This window comes from Chiloscyllium plagiosum, unplaced genomic scaffold, assembly GCF_037043375.1.
Source record: "Chiloscyllium plagiosum isolate Xiang-an unplaced genomic scaffold, Cpla_swu_hap1 HiC_scaffold_17, whole genome shotgun sequence".
NCBI classification, from domain to species: Eukaryota; Metazoa; Chordata; class Chondrichthyes; order Orectolobiformes; family Hemiscylliidae; genus Chiloscyllium; species Chiloscyllium plagiosum.
This window is the reverse complement of record NW_028270155.1, coordinates 4,447,890-4,467,500: the sequence shown is the minus strand read 5'-3', so window position 1 is coordinate 4,467,500 and position 19,611 is coordinate 4,447,890. Positions and strand designations below refer to the sequence as shown.

The following is a 19,611-nucleotide window of genomic DNA, read 5'->3' as shown; positions in this document are numbered from 1 at the left end:
TGAGGGCAGGAATAGGATAGAACAGATGAATGCATGGCTGAGGAGCTGGTGTATGGGAGAAGGATTCACATTTTTGGATCGTTGGAACCTCTTTTGGGGTAGAAGTGACCTGTACAAGAAGGACGGATTGTACCTAAATTGGAAGGGGACTAATATACTGGCAGGGGATTTGCTAGAACTGCTTGGGAGGATTTAAACTAGTAAGGTGGGGGTCGGGGGGGAGGGTGGGACCCAGGGAGATAGTGAGGAAAGAGATCTATCTGAGACGGGTACAGCTGAGAACAGAAGTGAGTCAAACAGTCAGGGCAGGCAGGGACAAGGTAGGACTAATAAATTAAACTGCATTTATTTCAATGCAAGGGGCCTAACAGGGAAGAAGATGAACTCAGGGCATGGTTAGGAAATTGGGACTGGGATATCATAGCAATTAGAGAAACATGGTTCAGGGATGGGCAGGACTGGAGGCTTAATGTTCCAGGATACAAATGCTACCGGAAGGATAGAAAGGGAGGCAAGAGAGGAGGGGGAGTGGCATTTTTGATAAAGGATAGCATTACAGCTGTGCTGAGGGAGGATATTCCCAGAAATACATCCAGGGAAGTTATTTGGGTGGAACTGAGAAATAAGAAAGGGATGATCACTTTATTGGGATTGTACTATAGACCCCCCAATAGTCAGAGGGAAATTGAGAAACAAACTTGTAAGGAGATCTCAGCTATCTGTAAGAATAATAGGGTAGTTATGGTAGGGGATTTTAACTTTCCAAATATAGACTGGGACTGCCAGTCTATGTTAATGGTTTAGATGGAGAGGAATTTCTTAAGTGTGTACAAGACAATTTTCTGATTCAGTATGTGGATGTACTTACTAGAGAAGGTGCAAAACTTGACCTACTCTTGGGAAATAAGGCAGGGCAGGTGACTGAGGTGTCAGTGGGGGAGCACTTTGGAGCCAGCGACCATAATTGTATTCATTTTAAAATAGTGATGGAAAAGGATAGACCAGATCTAAAAGTTGAAGTTCTAAATTGGAGAAAGGCCAATTTTGACGGTATTAGGCAAGAACTTTCAAAAGCTGATTGGAGGCAGATGTTCGCAGGTAAAGGGACGGCTGGAAAATGGGAAGCCTTCAGAAATGAGATAACAAGAGTCCAGAGAAAGTATATTCCTGTCAGGGTGAAAGAGAAGGCTGGTAGGTACAGGGAATGCTGGATGACTAAAGAAATTGAGGGTTTGGTTAAGAAAAAGAAGGAAGCATATGTTAGGGATAGACAGGACAGATCGAGTGAATTCTTAGACGAGTATAAAGGAAGTAGGAGTATACTTAAGAGGGAAATCAGGAGGGCAAAACGGGGACATGAGATAGCTTTGGCAAATAGGATTAACGAGAATCCAAAGGGTTTTTACAAATATATTAAGGATAAAAGGGTAACTAGGGAGAGAATAGGGCCCCTCAAGGATCAGCAAGGCGGCCTTTGTGTGGAGCCACAGAAAATGGGGGAGATACTAAATGAATATTTTGCATCAGTATTTTCTGTGGAAAGGATTATGGAAGATATAGACTGTAGGGAAATAGATGGTGATATCTTGCAAAATGTCCAGATTACAGAGGAGGAAGTGCTGAATGTCTTGAAACGGTTAAAGGGGGATAAATCCCCAGGACCTGATCAGGTGTACCTGAGAACTCTGTGAGAAGCTAGAAAAGTGATTGCTGGGCCTCTTGTTGAGATATTTGTATCATCGATAGTCACAGGTGAGGTGCCGGAAGACTAGAGGTTGGTAGACGTGGTGCCACTGTTTAAGAAGGGCGGTAAGGACAAGCCAGGGAACTATAGGCCGGTGAGCCTGACCTTGGTGGTGGGCAAGTTGTTGGAGGGAATCCTGAGGGACAGGATGTACATGTATTTGGAAAGGCAAGGACTGATTAGGGATAGTCAACATGGCTTTGTGCGTGGGAAATCATGTCTCACAAACTTGATTGAGTTTTTTGAAGAAGTAACAAAGAGGATTGATGAGGGCAGAACAGTGGATGTGATCTATATGGACTTCAGTAAGGCGTTCGACAAGGTTCCCCATGGGAGACTGATTAGTAAGGTTAGATCTCACAGAATACAAGGAGAACTAGCCATTCAGATACAGAACTGGCTCAAAGTTAGAAGACAGAGAGTGGTGGTGGAGGGTTGTTTTTCAGACTGGAGGCCTGTGACCAGTGGAGTGCCACAAGGATTGGTGCTGGGTCCACTACTTTTTGTCATTTACATAAATGATTTGGATGCGAGCATAAGAGGTACAGTTAGTAAGTTTGCAGATGACACCAAAATTGCAGATGACACCAAAATTGGACAGCGAAGAGGGTTACCTCAGTTTACAACAGGATCTGGATCAGATGGGCCAATGGGCTGAGTAGTGGCAGATGGAGTTTAATTCAGATAAATGCAAGGTGCTGCATTTTGGGAAAGCAAATCTTAGCAGGACTTATATACTTAATGGTAAGGTCCTAGAGAGTGTTGCTGAACAAAGAGACCTTGAAGTGCAGGTTCATAGCTCCTTGAAAGTGGAGTCGCAGGTAGATAGGATAGTGAAGAAGGCATTTGGTATGCTTTCCTTTATTGGTCAGAGTATTGAGTACAGGAGTTGGGAGGTCATGTTGTGGCTGTGCAGGACATTGGTTAGGCCACTGTTGGAATATTGCATGCAATTCTGGTCTCCTTCCTGTCGGAAAGATGTTGTGAAACTTGAAAGGGTTCAGAAAAGATTTACAAGGATGTTGCCAGGGTTGGAGGATTTGAGCTGCAGGGAGAGGCTGAATAGGCTGGGGCTGTATTCCCTGGAGTGTCAGAGGCTGAGGAGAAACCTTATAGAGGTTTACAAAATTATGAGGGGCATGGATAAGATAAATAGGCAAAGTCTTTTCCCTGGGGTCGGGGAGCCAAGAACTCGAGGGCATAGGTTTAGGGTGAGAGGGGAAAGATATAAAAGAGACCTAAGGGGCAACTTTTTCACGCAGAGAGTGATATGTGTATGGAATGAGCTGCCAGAGGATGTGGTGGAGGCTGATGCAATTGCAACATTTAAGAGGCATTTGGATGGGTATACGAATAGGAAGGGTTTGGAGGGAAATAGGCTGGGTGCTGGCAGGTGGGACTAGATTGCGTTTGGATATCTGGTCGGCATGGACAGGTTGGACCAAAGGGTCTGTTTCCATGCTGTACATCTCTCTGACTCTGTCAACTTGGTGAGATATTGAAATATCTGTGGATCTGTAATACAGGTCCCTGATTTACAAAAGTCCTGCTTACAAATCCTGGTACTGACGAATGTGATCCTGCTCATGGTTATAATTTTAAAGATCCGACATATGAGCACTTTCTGTATGTATGAACAGCTGCCTTCCAAGGTCCTGCATTGCGTTCAGACTTGAGTACTATTTGAGTTGCGTATGAACTCCAAAACTCCAAAAATGATCGTGTTTGCAATCCAGGGATTGTCTGTACTCTAATAGTGTGTTCTAATTTACCCTCAACTGTAATTCCATAATTATAATTTAAAAAGTTAAAATAAGAGTCCTTATTTCCAGGTCTGCCCTGCACCTGCAATATCGCTCTATTACTGAAGATGGCGGAGCTGAGCTGGTTACAGACCTGTGCAGCACTAACAGGAACGTCCTGAACCTCTGGACCTGATTCCAAGCTTTTAAACCTTACTGTCCCATCCCAATTCTGACCAAGTTTTTAAAAGAGAAAGACTACACCCTGCCCTGACCTACAATGAGGTGCAAATCCCTGGCTATTGAAAACGTCCTCACTTTTTATCAAGGGGTGGAATACAAAGAGAAGGAAGGGATAAGTCCATTAAAAAAAAGGAAGAGTAGGCCATTCGGCCCCTTGAGCCTGCTTGCCCATTCTATAGGACCATAGCTGATCCAACACTCCTTACATTCACTTTCCTGTCCTTTCCGATTCTCAGCCGTGCGAAACCTCATTCGGTTCCCTAAACCGTACCTCAGAAAAGAGTTACTGGCCTTGCAGAGACTGTAGTGCAGATTGACAAAGGTATAATTGAATGGCTTGTCGGCGTTCCTTTGAATTTGGGAACTGATATAATTGAGGGTTTAAAATGTCCAAAGGTAGATATAGAGAAACCATTTCCTTTGGTGGATAAATCCAGAATAAGGTGGTGAGATCTGCAAAACAACAATAAAATTGTTCTGGATTGAAGCCAGAAGCACAAAATCTGGAATTCTCTCACTGAAAAGGGTTAACCAAGGGTGCAAGATCAAGAAAGACTTTTGTTGGTTAATGTTATTCAGGGATAACTGGGGTTAAACTGCTCCTATCCGAGTCAACACAGACTCTCTGCCTACTGGTTCACTAATATACATCAGGAAAGGCAATCTGCAGTATTTACATGGTTTGAGCTGTAGGGGCTCCAGTCCAATACTGTACATAAGATACTCAATACTAACAAAGTCTTCTCAAGTTCAATAAGGAAAACTCATGAAGCTTGACACCATCCAAGAAAAGCAGCCTACTCGATTGGTACCCTACCCACAAAGGTGCAGAGTCTCCAACATCAGTAACCAGTCGCAGCAATGTACACTATCTACAAGATACACTGCAGAAATTCACCAAAGATCCTTCAACAGCACCTTCCAAACACATAACCACGTCCATCTCTCAGGATAAGAGCAGCAGATACATGGGAAAACCACCATCTCCAAGCCACTCACCAGCCTGACTTGGAAATATATTGCCTTTCCTTCAGTGTCGCTGGGTCAAAATCTTAGATTTCCCTCCTTAAGGCATTGTGGGTCAACCTACAGCAGATGGACTGCAGCGGTTCAAGAAGGCAGCTCACCCCCAACTTCTCAACGGGCAACTACGGGTAGGCAATGGATGCTGGCCCAGCCAGTGATGTCCACATCCCATGAATAAAATAAATAGACAATAAATGCCAACCTTACCAGCAGCACCCACACCCAGAGAATGAATATATAGATAAAATAAACTGCACCTCTATAATAAGGCCATATGTGACCAGGAGGGGACAACCCTAGAATAGATTGTGTGGAAAATGGTGGTGGTGTTTGGGGCAGGGCATTGGAGGGAGAGAGGGAGAGAGGGAGAGAGAGAGAGAGAGAGAGAGAGAGAGAGAGAGAGAGAGAGAGAGAGAGAGATCAAGACATTGAGAGAGAATGGATGCTGTATGTCAGGTTAGGGGAAGGGAAACATTGAACAAGCTGCACCTTGCTGAGACAGGCAGGTTGTTTGACTGTGATGTGCCATACCTGGGTTCTGCTGGGCCACAGGCTGTAGGTGAGTGCCTAGAGGCTGTCCGAGACTCATTCCCATCTGCTCCTGGGCTGGCAGGCTCTGTGGCGGAGCCATCGATTGGTTGAAACTTCCCACGTTGCTGTGACTGCTGACAGGCAAGCCTATTGAGGGGTTTGACGTAACAGGTTGGCAATGAGGCTGGCCCTGGGGAAATGATGCTCCGACACCTGTTGGGGAGAGAGAAACGTTGAGAAAAGACAAACAATAGTGTTTTCCAACCATGGTGCAATGACTGCTGCCCCCCAGAGACACACCGTCTGAACCCTCAACTCATCAAACACACAAGCAGCAGATTGAGATTAAAACCTTCTATCCAGCTGTCAGTTTCAAGGCTCTGGGGATGGAGAAAGCGGTGAAGGTGATGAGTAAAGGGATAGAGAACCACATGTTCCTGGAATCACAATGGAGTGGTACTGGAGTGGGGACAGAAGGGTTTAGCTGCAGAAGGAGACAGCTGAGAGCTACCCACCACAACACCCCCACCCCACCTTCCCCCCCCCCAAACCACAGCCCCCAACCCCACACTCTCACCTACACCACACAACCCCAAAGTCACAGCCCCCAACCCCACACCGTCACCCACCCCACACACCCCCACTGCCCCCTCACCCTTCCCCCACCCTACACTGCCCCACCTTTCCCCCACCCCCACCCCCACGCCACACTGCCCCCTCACCCTACGCCCACCCGCAACTGCCCCCTCACCCTTTTCCCAAGCCAATTGCCCCTCCACCCTCAATCCCATACAGCTCCCCTACTCTTCCCCCACACCTAACGGTACACGGGCCTCCACCCTTCCCCACCCCCAACTACCCCCCAACCTTTCCTCACCCTTCTTCTCCTTTTTAAATCTTACCCCTCTCACCCTAAACCTATGCTGTCTGGACTCCCCCACCCCAGGGAAAAGAACTCTTCTGTTTAACCTATCCATACCCCTCATAATTTTGTAAACCTCTATAAGATCACCCCTCAGCCTCTGACACTCCAGGGAAAACAGCCCCAGTCTGTTCAGCCTCTCCGGGCAGCTCAAACCCTCCAGTCCCAACAACATCCTTGTAAATCTTTTCTGAACCCTTTCAAGTTTCACAACATCTTTCCGATAGGAAGGAGACCAGAATTGCACGCAATATTCCAACAGTGGCTTAACCAATGTCCTGTACAGCCACAACATGACCTCCCAACTCCTGTACTCAATACTCTGACCAATAAAGGAAAGCATACCAAATGCCTTCTTCACTATCCTATCTACCTGCGACTCCACTTTCAAGGAGCTATGAACCTGCACTTCAAGGTCTCTTTGTTCAGCAACATTCCCAAGGACCTTACCATTAAGTGTATAAGTCCTGCTCTGATTTGCTTTTCCAAAATGCAGCAGCTCACATTTATCTGAATTAAACTCCATCTGCCACTCCTCAGCCTCTTGGCCCATCTGATCAAGGTAACCTCCTTCGCCGTCCACCACACCTCCAATTTTGGTGTCATCTGAGAAGTTACTAACTGTACCTCCTATGCTCACACCTAAATCATTTATGTAAATGACAAAAAGCAGTGGACCCAGCACCGATCCTTGTGACACTCCACTGGTCACAGGTCCCCAGTCTGAAAAGCCACCCTCCACGCCCAGCTTCTGTCTTCTACCTTTAAGTGGAGGTGTCAGTATTGGACTGGGGTGGAGAAAGTTAAAAATCACACAACACCAGGTTATAGTCCAAAAGGTTTATTTGGAAGCATTAGCTTTCAGAGCACCGCTCCTTCATCAGGTAGCTGTGGAGCAGGATCATAAGACACAGAATTTATAGCAAAAGATCACAGTGCCATGCAACTGATACAATGGAGGAGAAAGTGAGGTCTGCAGATGCTGGTACAATGAGCAAGCCTAGATTGCTTTTAAGTCTTTCATCTTTTAAATGGGTTGCAGGTTTCAGTCCATTAATATGTAAATCCCAGAACTTCATTCAAGTCACATTCTTGAGATAACTTAAGGTTTTCTAAAAAAAAAGGGACATTTCAGCTCAGACAATACATTAAAGGTGTGAGGTTAGAGTCTGTCTGTATCCCAATCTTGAGTAAGACTGATTGTATTTCCAAAGTAGGGATTGATAAAATGTCACATAGATTGACTGCCTGCAGGTTGTGTGCTTTTTGAACAAAATAGAATGTATTCTGCAAATGCAAATTCATCCCAGAGACTTACTTATGTATGTGCATGCATGTGATGGGAGGAAAGAGAGAGAGAGAGACACACACAGTGTGTGCATAGGCGTGTGTGTATGTGCGTGCGAGAGAGTAAGTGCGTGCATGTGGGAGAGAGTGTGTGTGCATGTGACTGACAGTGTGTGTTTGTGTGCATTAAGCGTAATGGAGTATAAGCAGGTGAGAAGGTGTGTGTATGTGCGAGAGAATCTACAGTGTAGTGGGGTCATTTGTAGTTTGACATGAACCCAAGGTCCCGGTTGAGACCATCACCATGGGTACCATACGTGGCTATGCCTCTGCTTGGCCACTTTGCGTTGTTGGAAATGTGTTGCTGGAAAAGCGCAGCAGGTCAGACAGCATCCATGGAACAGGAGAATCGATGTTTCGGGCATAAGCCCTTCTTCAGGAAACTTTGCGTTGTTGTCTGTCCCAATGTCCACCTTGGGGGATGGTCACCTGAAGGTCCGAGGTCAAATGTCCCAGACCGCTGAAGTGTTCCCCCACTGGGAGGGAGCATCTCTATCTGGTGATTGTTGTGCGGTGTCCTTCCAAATTAATCTGGTGGACTATAACCTGGTGTTGCGTGATTTTTAAACTTTCTACCTTCAAGCCAGTTCTGTATCCAAATGGCTAGTTATCCCGGTGTTCCATGAGATCTAACCTTGCTAACCAGTCTACCATGAGGAACCTTGTCAAATGCCTTACTGAAGTCCATGTAGATCACATATACTGCTCTGCCCTCATCAATCCTCTTTGTTACTTCTTCAAAAATCTCTATCAAGTTTGTGAGACATGATTTCCCACGCACAAAGCCATGTTGACTATCCCTAATCAGTCCTTGCCTTTCCAAATACATGTAGATCCTGTCCCTCAGGATTCCCTCCAACAACTTGCTCACCACCAATGTCAGGCTCAACAGTCTGTAGTTCCCTGGCTTTTCCTTACCACCTTTCTTAAATAGTGGCACTACGTTAGCCAACCTCTAGTCTTCCAGCACCTCACCTGTGACTATCGACAATACAAATAACTCAGCAAGTGACCCAGCAATCACTTCTCTAGCTTCTCACAGATATTTAGTTACTGTTGCAATGTGGGAAATATGGATCGATATTGTGGCGCTGGAAAAGCACAGCGGGTCAGGCAGCATCCGAGGAGCAGGAGAATCAACGTTTTGGGCATAAGCTCTTCATCAGGAATAGGCTTGTGGGCTGAGAGATAAATGGGAGGGGGGTGGGGTTGGGGGGTGAAAGTAGCTGAGAATGCAACAGGTAGCTGAAGGTGTGGGAGAAGGTGATAAGTCAGAGAGGATGGTGGAGCAGATAGATGGGAAAGATGATGGGCAAGTCAAGAAGGTGGTGTAAATTTGGAGGCTTGAGACTGAGATAATGTTGGGAGAAGGGAAATGAGGAAACTGGTGAAATCCACATTAATCCCGTGTGGTTGCAGTGTCCCGAGGTGGAATATGAGGCGTTCTTCCTCAACGTCAGGTGGTAAGGGTTTGGCAATGGAGGCGGCCCAGGACCTGCATGCCCTTGGCTGAGTGGGAGGGGGAGTTGAAGTGTTCGACCACGGGGCAGTGGGGTTGGTTGGTGCAGGTGTCCAAGAGATGTTCTCTGAAACAATCCGCAAGTTGACATCCTGTCTCCCCGATATAGAGGAGACAACTTTGGATGCAACGGATACAATAGATGACATTGGTGGAGGTACAGGTAAATTTCTGTCGGATGTAGAAGGATCCTTTGGGGTCTTGGACGGAGGTGAGGGGGGAGGTATGGGCGCAGGTTTTGCATTTTCTGCGGTGACAGGAGAAGGTGCCGGGAATGGTGTAGGCTGGTTGGTGGGGTGGGGGGTGGATCTGATGAGGGAGTCGCGGAGGGAATGGTCTCTCCGGAACACTGATAGGGATGGGGAGGGAACAATGTATCTGGTGGTGGGATCTACTTGTAGGTGGCGGAGGATGATACGACATACATTGCATCCTCCTCCGCCACTTCTGCTCCTCAGATGCTGCCTGAACTGCTGTGCTTTCCCAGCACCACACTCTTGACTCTGATCTCCAGCATATGCAGCCCTCACTTTGTCCTCGATGTTGGAAATGTGGCAATCGATTAGGGAAAGAAACCAATTCTTATCCAGTTTTCCCTGACATGGCAGCTATCCAAACAGCAGCTAGAGAATACCAACGTCATCTATTACTAAAACTCAACATATTCAAATAATGACAGAATAATCAGAGAACAAAGCGACTTGTCCTTTACCTGCCATTTGATGAGTGTTTCCTGCCCCAGGAGGAGGGGTTCCACTCCCCATGGAGTCTGCAGTTCTCCCCACAGGTTCCATTCCTCCTGGTCCCATTGCCATTGGCTGACTGAGTGCCTGAAGAACAGAAAGCAATTGGATAGTTAAAGAAGTAAAATCGGAACAGTGGCTTCAATCATAATTTCCCAGAAAGGCAGTCGGGCAGACATTCTGAAGACATTGTCATTCTGATGGTGAAAAGCTGATTCCTCGAATCAGATGGGTCACACGGTCTGCCAGTCCTACAGATGTCACTGTGACCACATCACACCCAGTCTGTCGCCTCATCATCAAATAGAACCAAAACAATAACTCAGTGACAAAGAAAGGTTAGGCGTCTGATGTTGGAAATCGTGGACTCTCCTTCAACCTAGTTTGCCGCATTTTTAAATTGCATTGAAGATGAAAATTCTAACCAAAATTAATAACATCCTCCACTCAGTAAGGGGGGGGGGGGGGGGAAGAGAGAGAGAGAGAGAGAGAGAGAGAGAGAGAGAGAAGAAAGTGGCAATCACCAGCAAGCTTCCTCTGCCAGAGAGTGAACTCTCTATCTGACGTCCCCAGGATCATTCAAGAGACTGTGATACAGTCATTAGCCTCTGGAAAAATCCTAATAGACAAACAAACAACTCCACACCAGCAGGACCAACATGAAAAAGAAAAAGTGAGAACGCTGGAGAAAGGAAGACACTTGTCTCTTGAAGGGGGGGATAGAATAACGTTGATTTGTGAATTCAGGGTGCCATCCAAATCAAAGTTATTTTCTGACAGATTTGCTGCAGGTCACTGGCCAACCAAGGAGGAGAACTTTCTGCAGTGAGCCATTGTGATCTGGAATGCATTGACAGAAATTGCAGTGGGAGCAGATTCAGTCACAACTTTAAACAAGGAATCAGATAAATACCTTAAAAAGAGGAATTTTCTGGCCCACAGGGACAGACCGGGGAACATAGGACTTATTGAAGAGCTCTATCAAACAGCAGACAGACACTAATCCTGGGATACTTTGTTGATACTTGCCTTGCTGATGATCTGCCAGTAGATGCTGTTGGTAGACAATTGCACCTTCCTCCTATATGCTCTCACACCCAGCAACAGACAAGTAGCCTTTCATACTGCCTCAATGCTGCTGATACGTAAGGTTGAACACACAACTGCTCTTAGCAGAACTTTAGTTTACGCCTTCAAGTTCAAACAGGGCACAGAATTCAGGTAAAGGGAAATTGCTGGCACATTCCAAATATCGACTGTGAGTTATCAATATCAGGCCCTGACACATCTGATCTGACACAGCACTCAATCCAGAAAGACTGAACTTCTCTCAGCCTGTGCAAACCCAGGCCTATCACAAATCTCTACCCACACTTTATTCCTTTTCCTCAGTCCAAGTGCTCTCTGCCCACCAATTAATCCAATCCATAGCTCATGTGCACGCCATTCTATCATGGACTATACCCCAATGTTGACTGTGGCTGCAATAAATGGGAATGGGGATGCCAATGTTATTTCCAGACGGCAACCATCAATGCTGAATAGCGTACAGCTGAGGATGGGTAAATATTCTCAAACTCATCGCTGTTTGGAATCGAGACCTTTTGTATAAGCCCCACGAAGAGGAGTCAGGTTGAGAACACTATCAGGGAATACACAGGACAGTGTGCAGGCCTGGCCGAGGTGGGGACACGGGACAGCATGCAGGCCTGGCCTGGGGAAACACACGTGACAGCATGCAGGCCTGGCCGGGCTGGGGGACACACATGGGAGAGCACGCAGCAGCCTGGTGGGGGGTACACACGGGACAGTGCGCAGGCCTGGCTAGTGGTGGGGGGGGGGATGACTCACATGATAGCACATTGGCCTGGTCAGGGGATAAGCGGGACAGTGCGCAGGACTGGCCAGGGTAGAGGCACGCAGGACAGCACCCAGGCCCGGCTGGTGGGGGGAGGGGGTTATGTTACACAGGACAGTGCATAGGCCTGGTCAAAGGGTCACATAAGACAGTGCACAGCCCTGGTTGGGGGACACGTGGGACAGCGCATACGTCAGAGTAGGGATGCCTATACCCATTCCCCAGGTCTGCAATAAACCCTACATTTCTCTCCATTACTGAGGTGTTCACTGTCACTTACCACAGGTTGGGCACTGGGCACATTCTGGCTGGAGTCTGCTATCGTAGCCAGATAGATGAGGTTTCTGTGCAAGATCTGCTGATATCTGAACAACACACAATGACAAAAGATTATTGAGTTGTCACTTCCCATTTTCCCTCAAGACACCAACTCATTTTAGGGGACGGTTCTATATTAATCGCCAACCCAATTGTCTGTGCCTTTGACATGCTCCTTAGCAAGGATCGGAGTCACTACCTCTCAGTTAGTTTCAACCTGCCTTCTTGTCCCAGCATAGTTACTAAAGCTCCAGGAATTTGTGATTAATTCCCCAGGCATTGCTGACAGTACAATCCTGGGAGACAACCACTGGGATATTAAAGAAATGCACATTTCATTCATTATTATTATTATGTTTATTATTAACCTGGGGAACTGGAATCTTGGTTAAGACAGTGATTTCTTCTCAAAATTGCATTCAATGTTTAAGTTCAAAGGAAGTGACAATCTGTATTCACTGAACTAATGAATTTAACAACGTGTGCAAATGAGTTCATTATTGACACCAACACCCCTTCCCAAATAGATGGTGTTGCCAATGGGATCCCATTCAGCACTAAAACATTTTTGGCAGTTTCAGAAATGCATTCTCAATGGAATCGCCCTCAATATCCTAAACTTTGCATAGTTTGAACATATAGATCATACTTTGACATATTGTGATGACATGATATATTTTATTATTATTTATTTTGATATTTGAATTTAAACGAGTGGCATATGGATTTTCTGTGCATCTGAAGGGGTTTAACGATTTACTTGAAAGAACATTTTTGGGGGAGATCCAAGATGGCGGCGACCCAGCAAGTCTGAGTCTACAGTGCTCCTCCCAAGACTTGGGTAAAGTGGGTCACCCACCCCCACCACACTCACCAAATCATTTATAATAGCTGTTTAATTTAATTAGTTGTTTAATATCAAATTTAAACAATCTAATCTTTAGTAAAAATGACTAAAGGGAAGGGAGCCCGCAGCTCTCAACAAGCAGGACCCCCTCCCCCACCATCTCCAGCTGCTGCAGAGGCGTCCACAGCCGCCCCGGGGGACTTACCTACGGTAACAAGCCTTGTGGAGATGATCCAAACTGGGCGCGAAGAACGACGCTTTCATCGAAGAATCCCGAAATCCCGAAGAAGCACGACCGAGACATCCAAGAAATCGAGCGCTGAGTCGGAGGGGCGGAGTTAAAGGCCGCGAGCGCCGAGTCAGAGGGGCGGAGTTAAAGGCCGCGACCTCGGAGACAACCGCTCAATCGGCCGTGGATCAGGTCCGGACTCTCGAGCAGCGAGTCCGGACCTTAGAGAATCACATTGATGACCTCGATAATCGAGGTCGCCGAAAAAATATTCGTTTGCTGGGCCTTCCCGAGCAGGAAGAGGAAGGCCAGCTTACACCGTTCCTGGAGCAGTGGCTGCCACAGCTGTTAAATGTGGAAGCTGGATCAGGCCAGGTAAGGGTAGAATGGGCCTACCGGCTCAAACCAGCGCCCACGCCTGGTCCTGTTCCGGCTGCAGAGCTATAGGGAGAGGCAGATACTCCTAGAAGCCTCTAGAAATCTTGGAAAAGACCCCCAAGCTATGATCTATAAAGGATCCAAGATCATGTTATTCCAGGACTTTTCCCCAGCTCTGGTCCGAAAGAGGAAGGCATTCGACGAGGCGAAGAAGCGTTTAAGGGACTTAAATATTCAGTACTCCTTACGCTACCCAGCGACGTTACGCTTTAACCATGAAGGATCCGTATATAACTTCGGATTGCCAGAAAAGGCTAAAGAATTCTTGGACTCTCTTAGATAAACTGTAAGACATAATGGATGTTGGTTTGCCTTTCCCCCCGCTTTGGTTTATATCCTCCCCTTTTTTTTCTCGTAACTTACTGTTTAATATTATCATGGGGGGTGGGGAGAGGGATTTGATTTTCTCCCCCCGCATTGGGGTTGTTTTCTTTTATTATTTTATGTATATATGTGGGATGTATGTATATGTGTGTGTGTGTATATATAAGCTGGGGGTTTTGGTTATTGTTGGTGGGGGGAGGTGGTTACCTTATTCAATTTTACCTCTGTCTTTAGGAGCGGGGTTGTTTCTCCCTTGTTATTTTGTATTACTATATTTATATTTAATTATTATTTGTTGAGGTTGTAATTTTATAGTTATATGTTTATATATGGTATTAACATTACCAAATATATCCAGGTGTTGGTATGGGTGGGGGTAGGGTGCTCACTGTTAACTCTAGCTTTGTATTATATCTGAATTCTCCTCATTTTATTGAGGAGCGCCTGGGTCAAGGGTGGGGCATTGGTTGGGAGAGGATATGATGGACTTTTGGAGAGGAAGTGACACCCCCTGGGAACAAGGGGGAAAATAATTATTTTTATTTAGAAATAGTTTTTCATTGTATTGTTGTGAGTGTATTAGAGAGGCTTTATTTTTGTAAATTTTATATGCTCTAAATTCCATATCATCCTGTAAAATAGGTAGTATAGCAATTTCCGACCACGCTGCTGTATATATGGAAACTAAGGCGAGGAACAATGGGACATCCCCTCGGCATTGGCGTATGGATCCCTTCCTAATGAAAGATAGTAAATTTGTAAAGTACTTCTCTCAAGAATTTAAAACTTTTTTAGAAATTAATTCAGGTACAGCTAGCAACCCATCAATGATGTGGGAGACCATCAAAGCTTACACCCGAGGTTTGATCATCTCCTACTCAGCGCCCCAGAAGAAATTGAAGGGAGAACAACAGCGTCTGCTTGAAGCTCGCTTAAAAGCAGCTGAAACAGCATACACTGATAGACCTTCTATTATTAAATTGCAAAGGATTACGGCTCTTAGGACAGCTCTAAACACTACGCTTACTCAAACGGCTAAGAGGGAAATATTATTTGCAAAACAAAGGTTATATGAATATGGCGATAAACCAGGTAGATACTTAGCATTTCTTGCAAAGAAAAAAAAGGCCCCTCAGACTATTATGTCTATCAAGGAAAGTACGGGTATTTTGACTCATGATCATAAAAAGATTAATGCGATCTTTAGAGAATTTTATTCTGAGTTATATTAATCGCAGGATTGTGAAGATAGGACGAGGAGGATGCAGTCATTTTTAAACAATTTGACCGTTCCAAGCTTAACTCCGGAACAGGTATCGGTCCTAAATGCTCCTCTAACAGTCCAAGAAATACTTGATGCAATTAGGCAACTTCAGAGTGGTAAGGCACCGGGCCCAGATGGTTTTCAAGCTGAATTCTATGAAGAATTTTCAGAAATATTGGCTGGTCACTCATGAACATGTATAACTATGCATATAATCAGGGTTGTCTCCCGCCTTCGCTGAAAGAGGCAAATATCTCTCTTATCCTTAAAAAAGGAAAGGATCCAGAAGATTGTACATCATATAGACCAATATCCTTGCTAAATGTAGATTTTTAAATCCTTTCTAAAACATTAGCACTGAGACTAGAAAGGATACTGCCACATATTATAAAGGAGGATCAGACGGGGTTTATTAAGGGCTGTAGATCATCCATTAATATTAGAAGGGTTTTGAATATGATTCAAGCCTGTCATCAGGGAAAGATACCAGGAGTAGTAGTTTCATTAGATGCGGAAAAGGCATTTGATAGGGTTGAATGGTCATATTTGTTTTACACATTGGAAAGGTTTCGCGTTGGACAGGTGTTTACCAAATGGGTCTCAACATTGTATAATGATCCCAAAGCAGTTGTGGTTACCAATGGATTAGGTTCGGATAGCTTCAGTGTGGGTAGGGACTGCCGTCAGGGATGTCCCCTCTCACCATTGTTATTTACGCTAATAATTGAACCACTAGCAGAAGCTATACGAGCTGATCCTAATATAACGGCCCCGAGGATTGGTACAGGTAAACATAAAATTACCCTTTATGCAGATGATGTTCTTCTATTCCTCAGTAATCCTTTGATGTCCGTACCTCTCCTAATCCAAGTTATTAATACATTTAGCGCATTCTCAGTCTATAAAATTAATTTTTCAAAATCGGAGGCTATGCCAATGGGTGGCCTTGCTGTGATACCCCACTTAGCGGACGGATCCCTTTTTCCCTTTCGTTGGTCCCTGGAGGGCTTCTTATATTTAGGCAATTTTATTACCCCAGTATTTGGTCAGTTGTATAAGGCTAATTTTGTGCGTTTACTGGAAAGGATAAGGCAGGACCTTCAGCGATGGGGAGACCTTCCAGTTTCCTGGTTGGGTAGAATAGCACTAATCAAAATGAATGTCCAGCCCCGTCTCCTATACACTATGAGAATGCTTCCGGTGATGCTGCCGAGGACGACGTAAATTATATGGCTGGCTGGGTTCCTTTATCTGGGAATCATAGACGGCCCCTCATTAAGCTGAAGAAGCTACAGCTTCCACAGACAAGGGGAGGATTTCCCAGATTTTAGGAAATATCAGTTAAGTTCCCTATTAAGTTACATAGCTGACTGGGTCTTGTCTGATCCACAATCAATCTGGTTGGACATCGAGGCCTCTCAAGTAAAATACCCACTTATTAACCTTTTATTTTCAGACAAGAGGAAAATCATTACAGATCACTGTAAAAACCCTATAATACTAAACACAATTAAGGCTTGGAATGTAATGCGGCAAAATGAGGGCAACTCACATAAAACATCCCCCTATGCACCGATAGTGGGAGCATGGGGATTCCAACCGGGGTTTACAGATGCCACTTTTAAACTCTGGAGATCGAGGGGTATCTCATGTTTAGGGGATCTATTTAAAGATGGGGTCCTGATGTCTTTTGAACAGCTGCGTCAGAAATTCGGATTACTTAATGGAGACCTCTTTCGATACTTCCAAATTCGAGATTATATACAGAAGACGACTACGTTATTAGATAGTCTTTATAAATCAGATAGAGAATGTAGTGTCCTATGACTAGTGGGGGTATCTTCCGTCAGTACTATTTATCATTTACTACATGATGAAGTATCGGGAGATATGGATAATCTGCTTAAAACATGGGATCAGGATTTGGGACTAGAAATCTCTATAGAAATGTGGAATGATATTTGGGAAAATGCTAGAAGAATTACTATCTGTAACAGAACCCAGGCTATCCAGCTGAAGATACTTCATAGGGCCCATATAGCATCGGTTCGACTGGCAAAATTTAAGGCAGGAGCATCTCCAATGTGTCCTAAATGCAAAATAGAGGTGGGCACTCTTGTACATTGCCTATGGACCTGTCATAAGACCCGTAGATATTGGACTAAAGTAGCAACTACCCTGACAGAAATTTTAGGAACGGAAATTAAAGTGGACCCGGTATCTCTCCTTTTGGGCTTTTCGAACTTTCCCTCCCTGGACATGTACGGGAAGAGACTATTTTCTATTCTTTCTTTCTGTGCAAGGAAAAATATTTTGGTGAACTGGGTGGCGGAGGGCCCCCCTGGACTTTCAAATTGGCACAGATTAATTAGGAAATGTATTCCCCTTGACTTCCTTACAAATATGGTGCACCGAAAGACCGAATTATTTTATAAAATATGGCAGCCCTTTTTGAATTACATAAATACAGATATTTCGGCTATCCTAACAAGGGCTTTTATTTAATTGAGATTACAAACCTGGCTGGTCTGGGGCCCCTTAGGAGAGGAATCCCGCATGAATACGGGTTTTGTTACATTTGATGTTAACACATTCCGAGCATGTAAGAGACTTAAATATACACTCTGGTTAGTTGTAGGTTAGATTAGTAGATAGTTGAGTTTTTTTTTCTTTTTCGTTTTTTTTATTCTTTTGTTAAATTTTGGCTATTGTATATTTGATTTAATTGCATATCAATATTTATATTTGAGAGTTTTGTTTATTTTTGTAAACTTGTAAAAATGTTAAATTTCTAATAAAAATATCTATAAAAAAAAAGAACGAACATTTTTGCGAAATGTAAGAACATCAGCCCCTCAAGCCTGTTCCAGCTTTCAAACAAGATCATAACTGATCGGTTGCCTAAACCATGGTGATTTCTTTCAAGACAAAGACTTCCTGGACAGGAATGTGTATTATTTACACTGTTTGGTAAGCAGTGTACTCAGTAAGCTTTTAGGTAGAAGTTTCAGAGATTGATTTTTGGGTTAGGGAAACATGCAAAGCTTGAAAAAATAGATTTTGGGCAATTCTGTCAGGTTCTTAGTGGAAGTTGTATGCATTGCTCCCAAGAAACAGAGAAAGCATTTTGAATTATTAAAAAAGGCTACCTCAGTGTAAGGAGTTTTGCTTAAAAGTTCCAAACCTAAAAATTCTTTGGTTAAAACCCTGAAGTTCTTGTGCGCAGCTGAGAAAAGTCGGATCACAGTTATATGACAAATCAGTCTGTCAGATTCTCATAACCAGGAATTGACGCCACAGTTAAATCAAATCCTGTGTGGGATAGATAAGTGTTTGAGTATTGCAATGGGATGCTGTTTGAATTAATAGGATTGTGCTATTATTGTTTTCCAAAATATTTACATGTGTTTATATATAACTAGTTTGCTTTTCTTAGCATAATAAGCTTTTGTTTCAATGTTAAATCAAAATCCCCAACATCAGGACCTATGTTTCATTGACAGACCACCTAATTAAAAAATACATGAAACAAAATATCATCTACCAAGGCAGATTTCAGCCTGGGATCCGACTTGTCCAGTAATAACATCAGCTGGGATCATAATATTTGAACCTACAGTCACTCAAATGGAGGCAAGCTAGCTCAATATGGGGAATAATGACTCAATAATATTACTCAGTTTTAAAATGGTGGTCCTACTGTTTAAATTCCTCCAAAGCTTTGCTTTCTCAAGTCCTACAATCCTCCAAGGTCTCTCGAGTTCTTCCAATTCTGATTTCTAGTGGATCTGTGAGTTTAATCAGTTAAACACTGGTGACTGTGCTGTCAATTGCTTCGGCTCTAAGCTCTGGTATTCTATTGCCAAACCTCTCGATCTGTCTCTCTCTCCTCCTTTAGGGCCTTGCTTGAAACATACCAAGCTTCCTTAATGTCTCCTTTGGCTCAGTTTTATCTCAATCTGCCCATTTCAGGGGATCGACTGGCCACTAATATACAATATAAACCCACCTATTCCCACAACTGTCTGGACGATACATCCTCACACCCTGTTTTCTGTAAAGACTCCATTCTGTTCTCCTAGTTCCTCCATCTCCATCGCATATATTCCGGTGAGGCCAACTTTGACAAGGGAGCCACCAAAATGTCCACCTTCTTCCTCAACCGAAGATTCCCAGAACTACTGTTGACAGGGCCCTCAACCGGGCCCAACCCATCTTCCATACTTCCGCCCTCACCCCCTCTCTTCCATCCCACAACAGTGATAGGGTTCCCCTTGTCCTTACCTACCATCCCACCAGCATTCACATCCAGAAGATCATCAGCTGCCATTTCTGCCACCTCCAGCAAGATGCCACCCCCAGACACATACTCCCTCACCTCCCTTGTCTGCCTTCTGCAGGGACCGTAACCTCTGGGCCACCATGGTCCACTCTTCCTTCATTCCCAACACCCTCCCACGGCACCTTCCCTGCAACCTCCGAAGATGTAACACCTGCCCATTTCCCTCCTCCCTCC

At 44.6% G+C, this 19,611-nt stretch overlaps 1 protein-coding gene across 1 annotated transcript in view; it reads right to left on the bottom strand.

Annotated features, from left to right (window-relative positions):
• Positions 1–19,611, bottom strand: part of LOC122558195 (calcium-responsive transactivator-like) — a 42,987-nt gene that overhangs the window by 11,501 nt on the left and 11,875 nt on the right. Inside the window, exons 3-5 of the mRNA XM_043706515.2 lie at positions 11,956–12,040; positions 9,787–9,904; positions 5,287–5,499 (exon numbers count right to left, since the gene is read on the bottom strand). Of these exons, the coding sequence (XP_043562450.1) occupies positions 5,287–5,499; positions 9,787–9,904; positions 11,956–12,040 (416 nt within the window). The remainder of the gene's footprint in view (positions 1–5,286; positions 5,500–9,786; positions 9,905–11,955; positions 12,041–19,611) is intronic.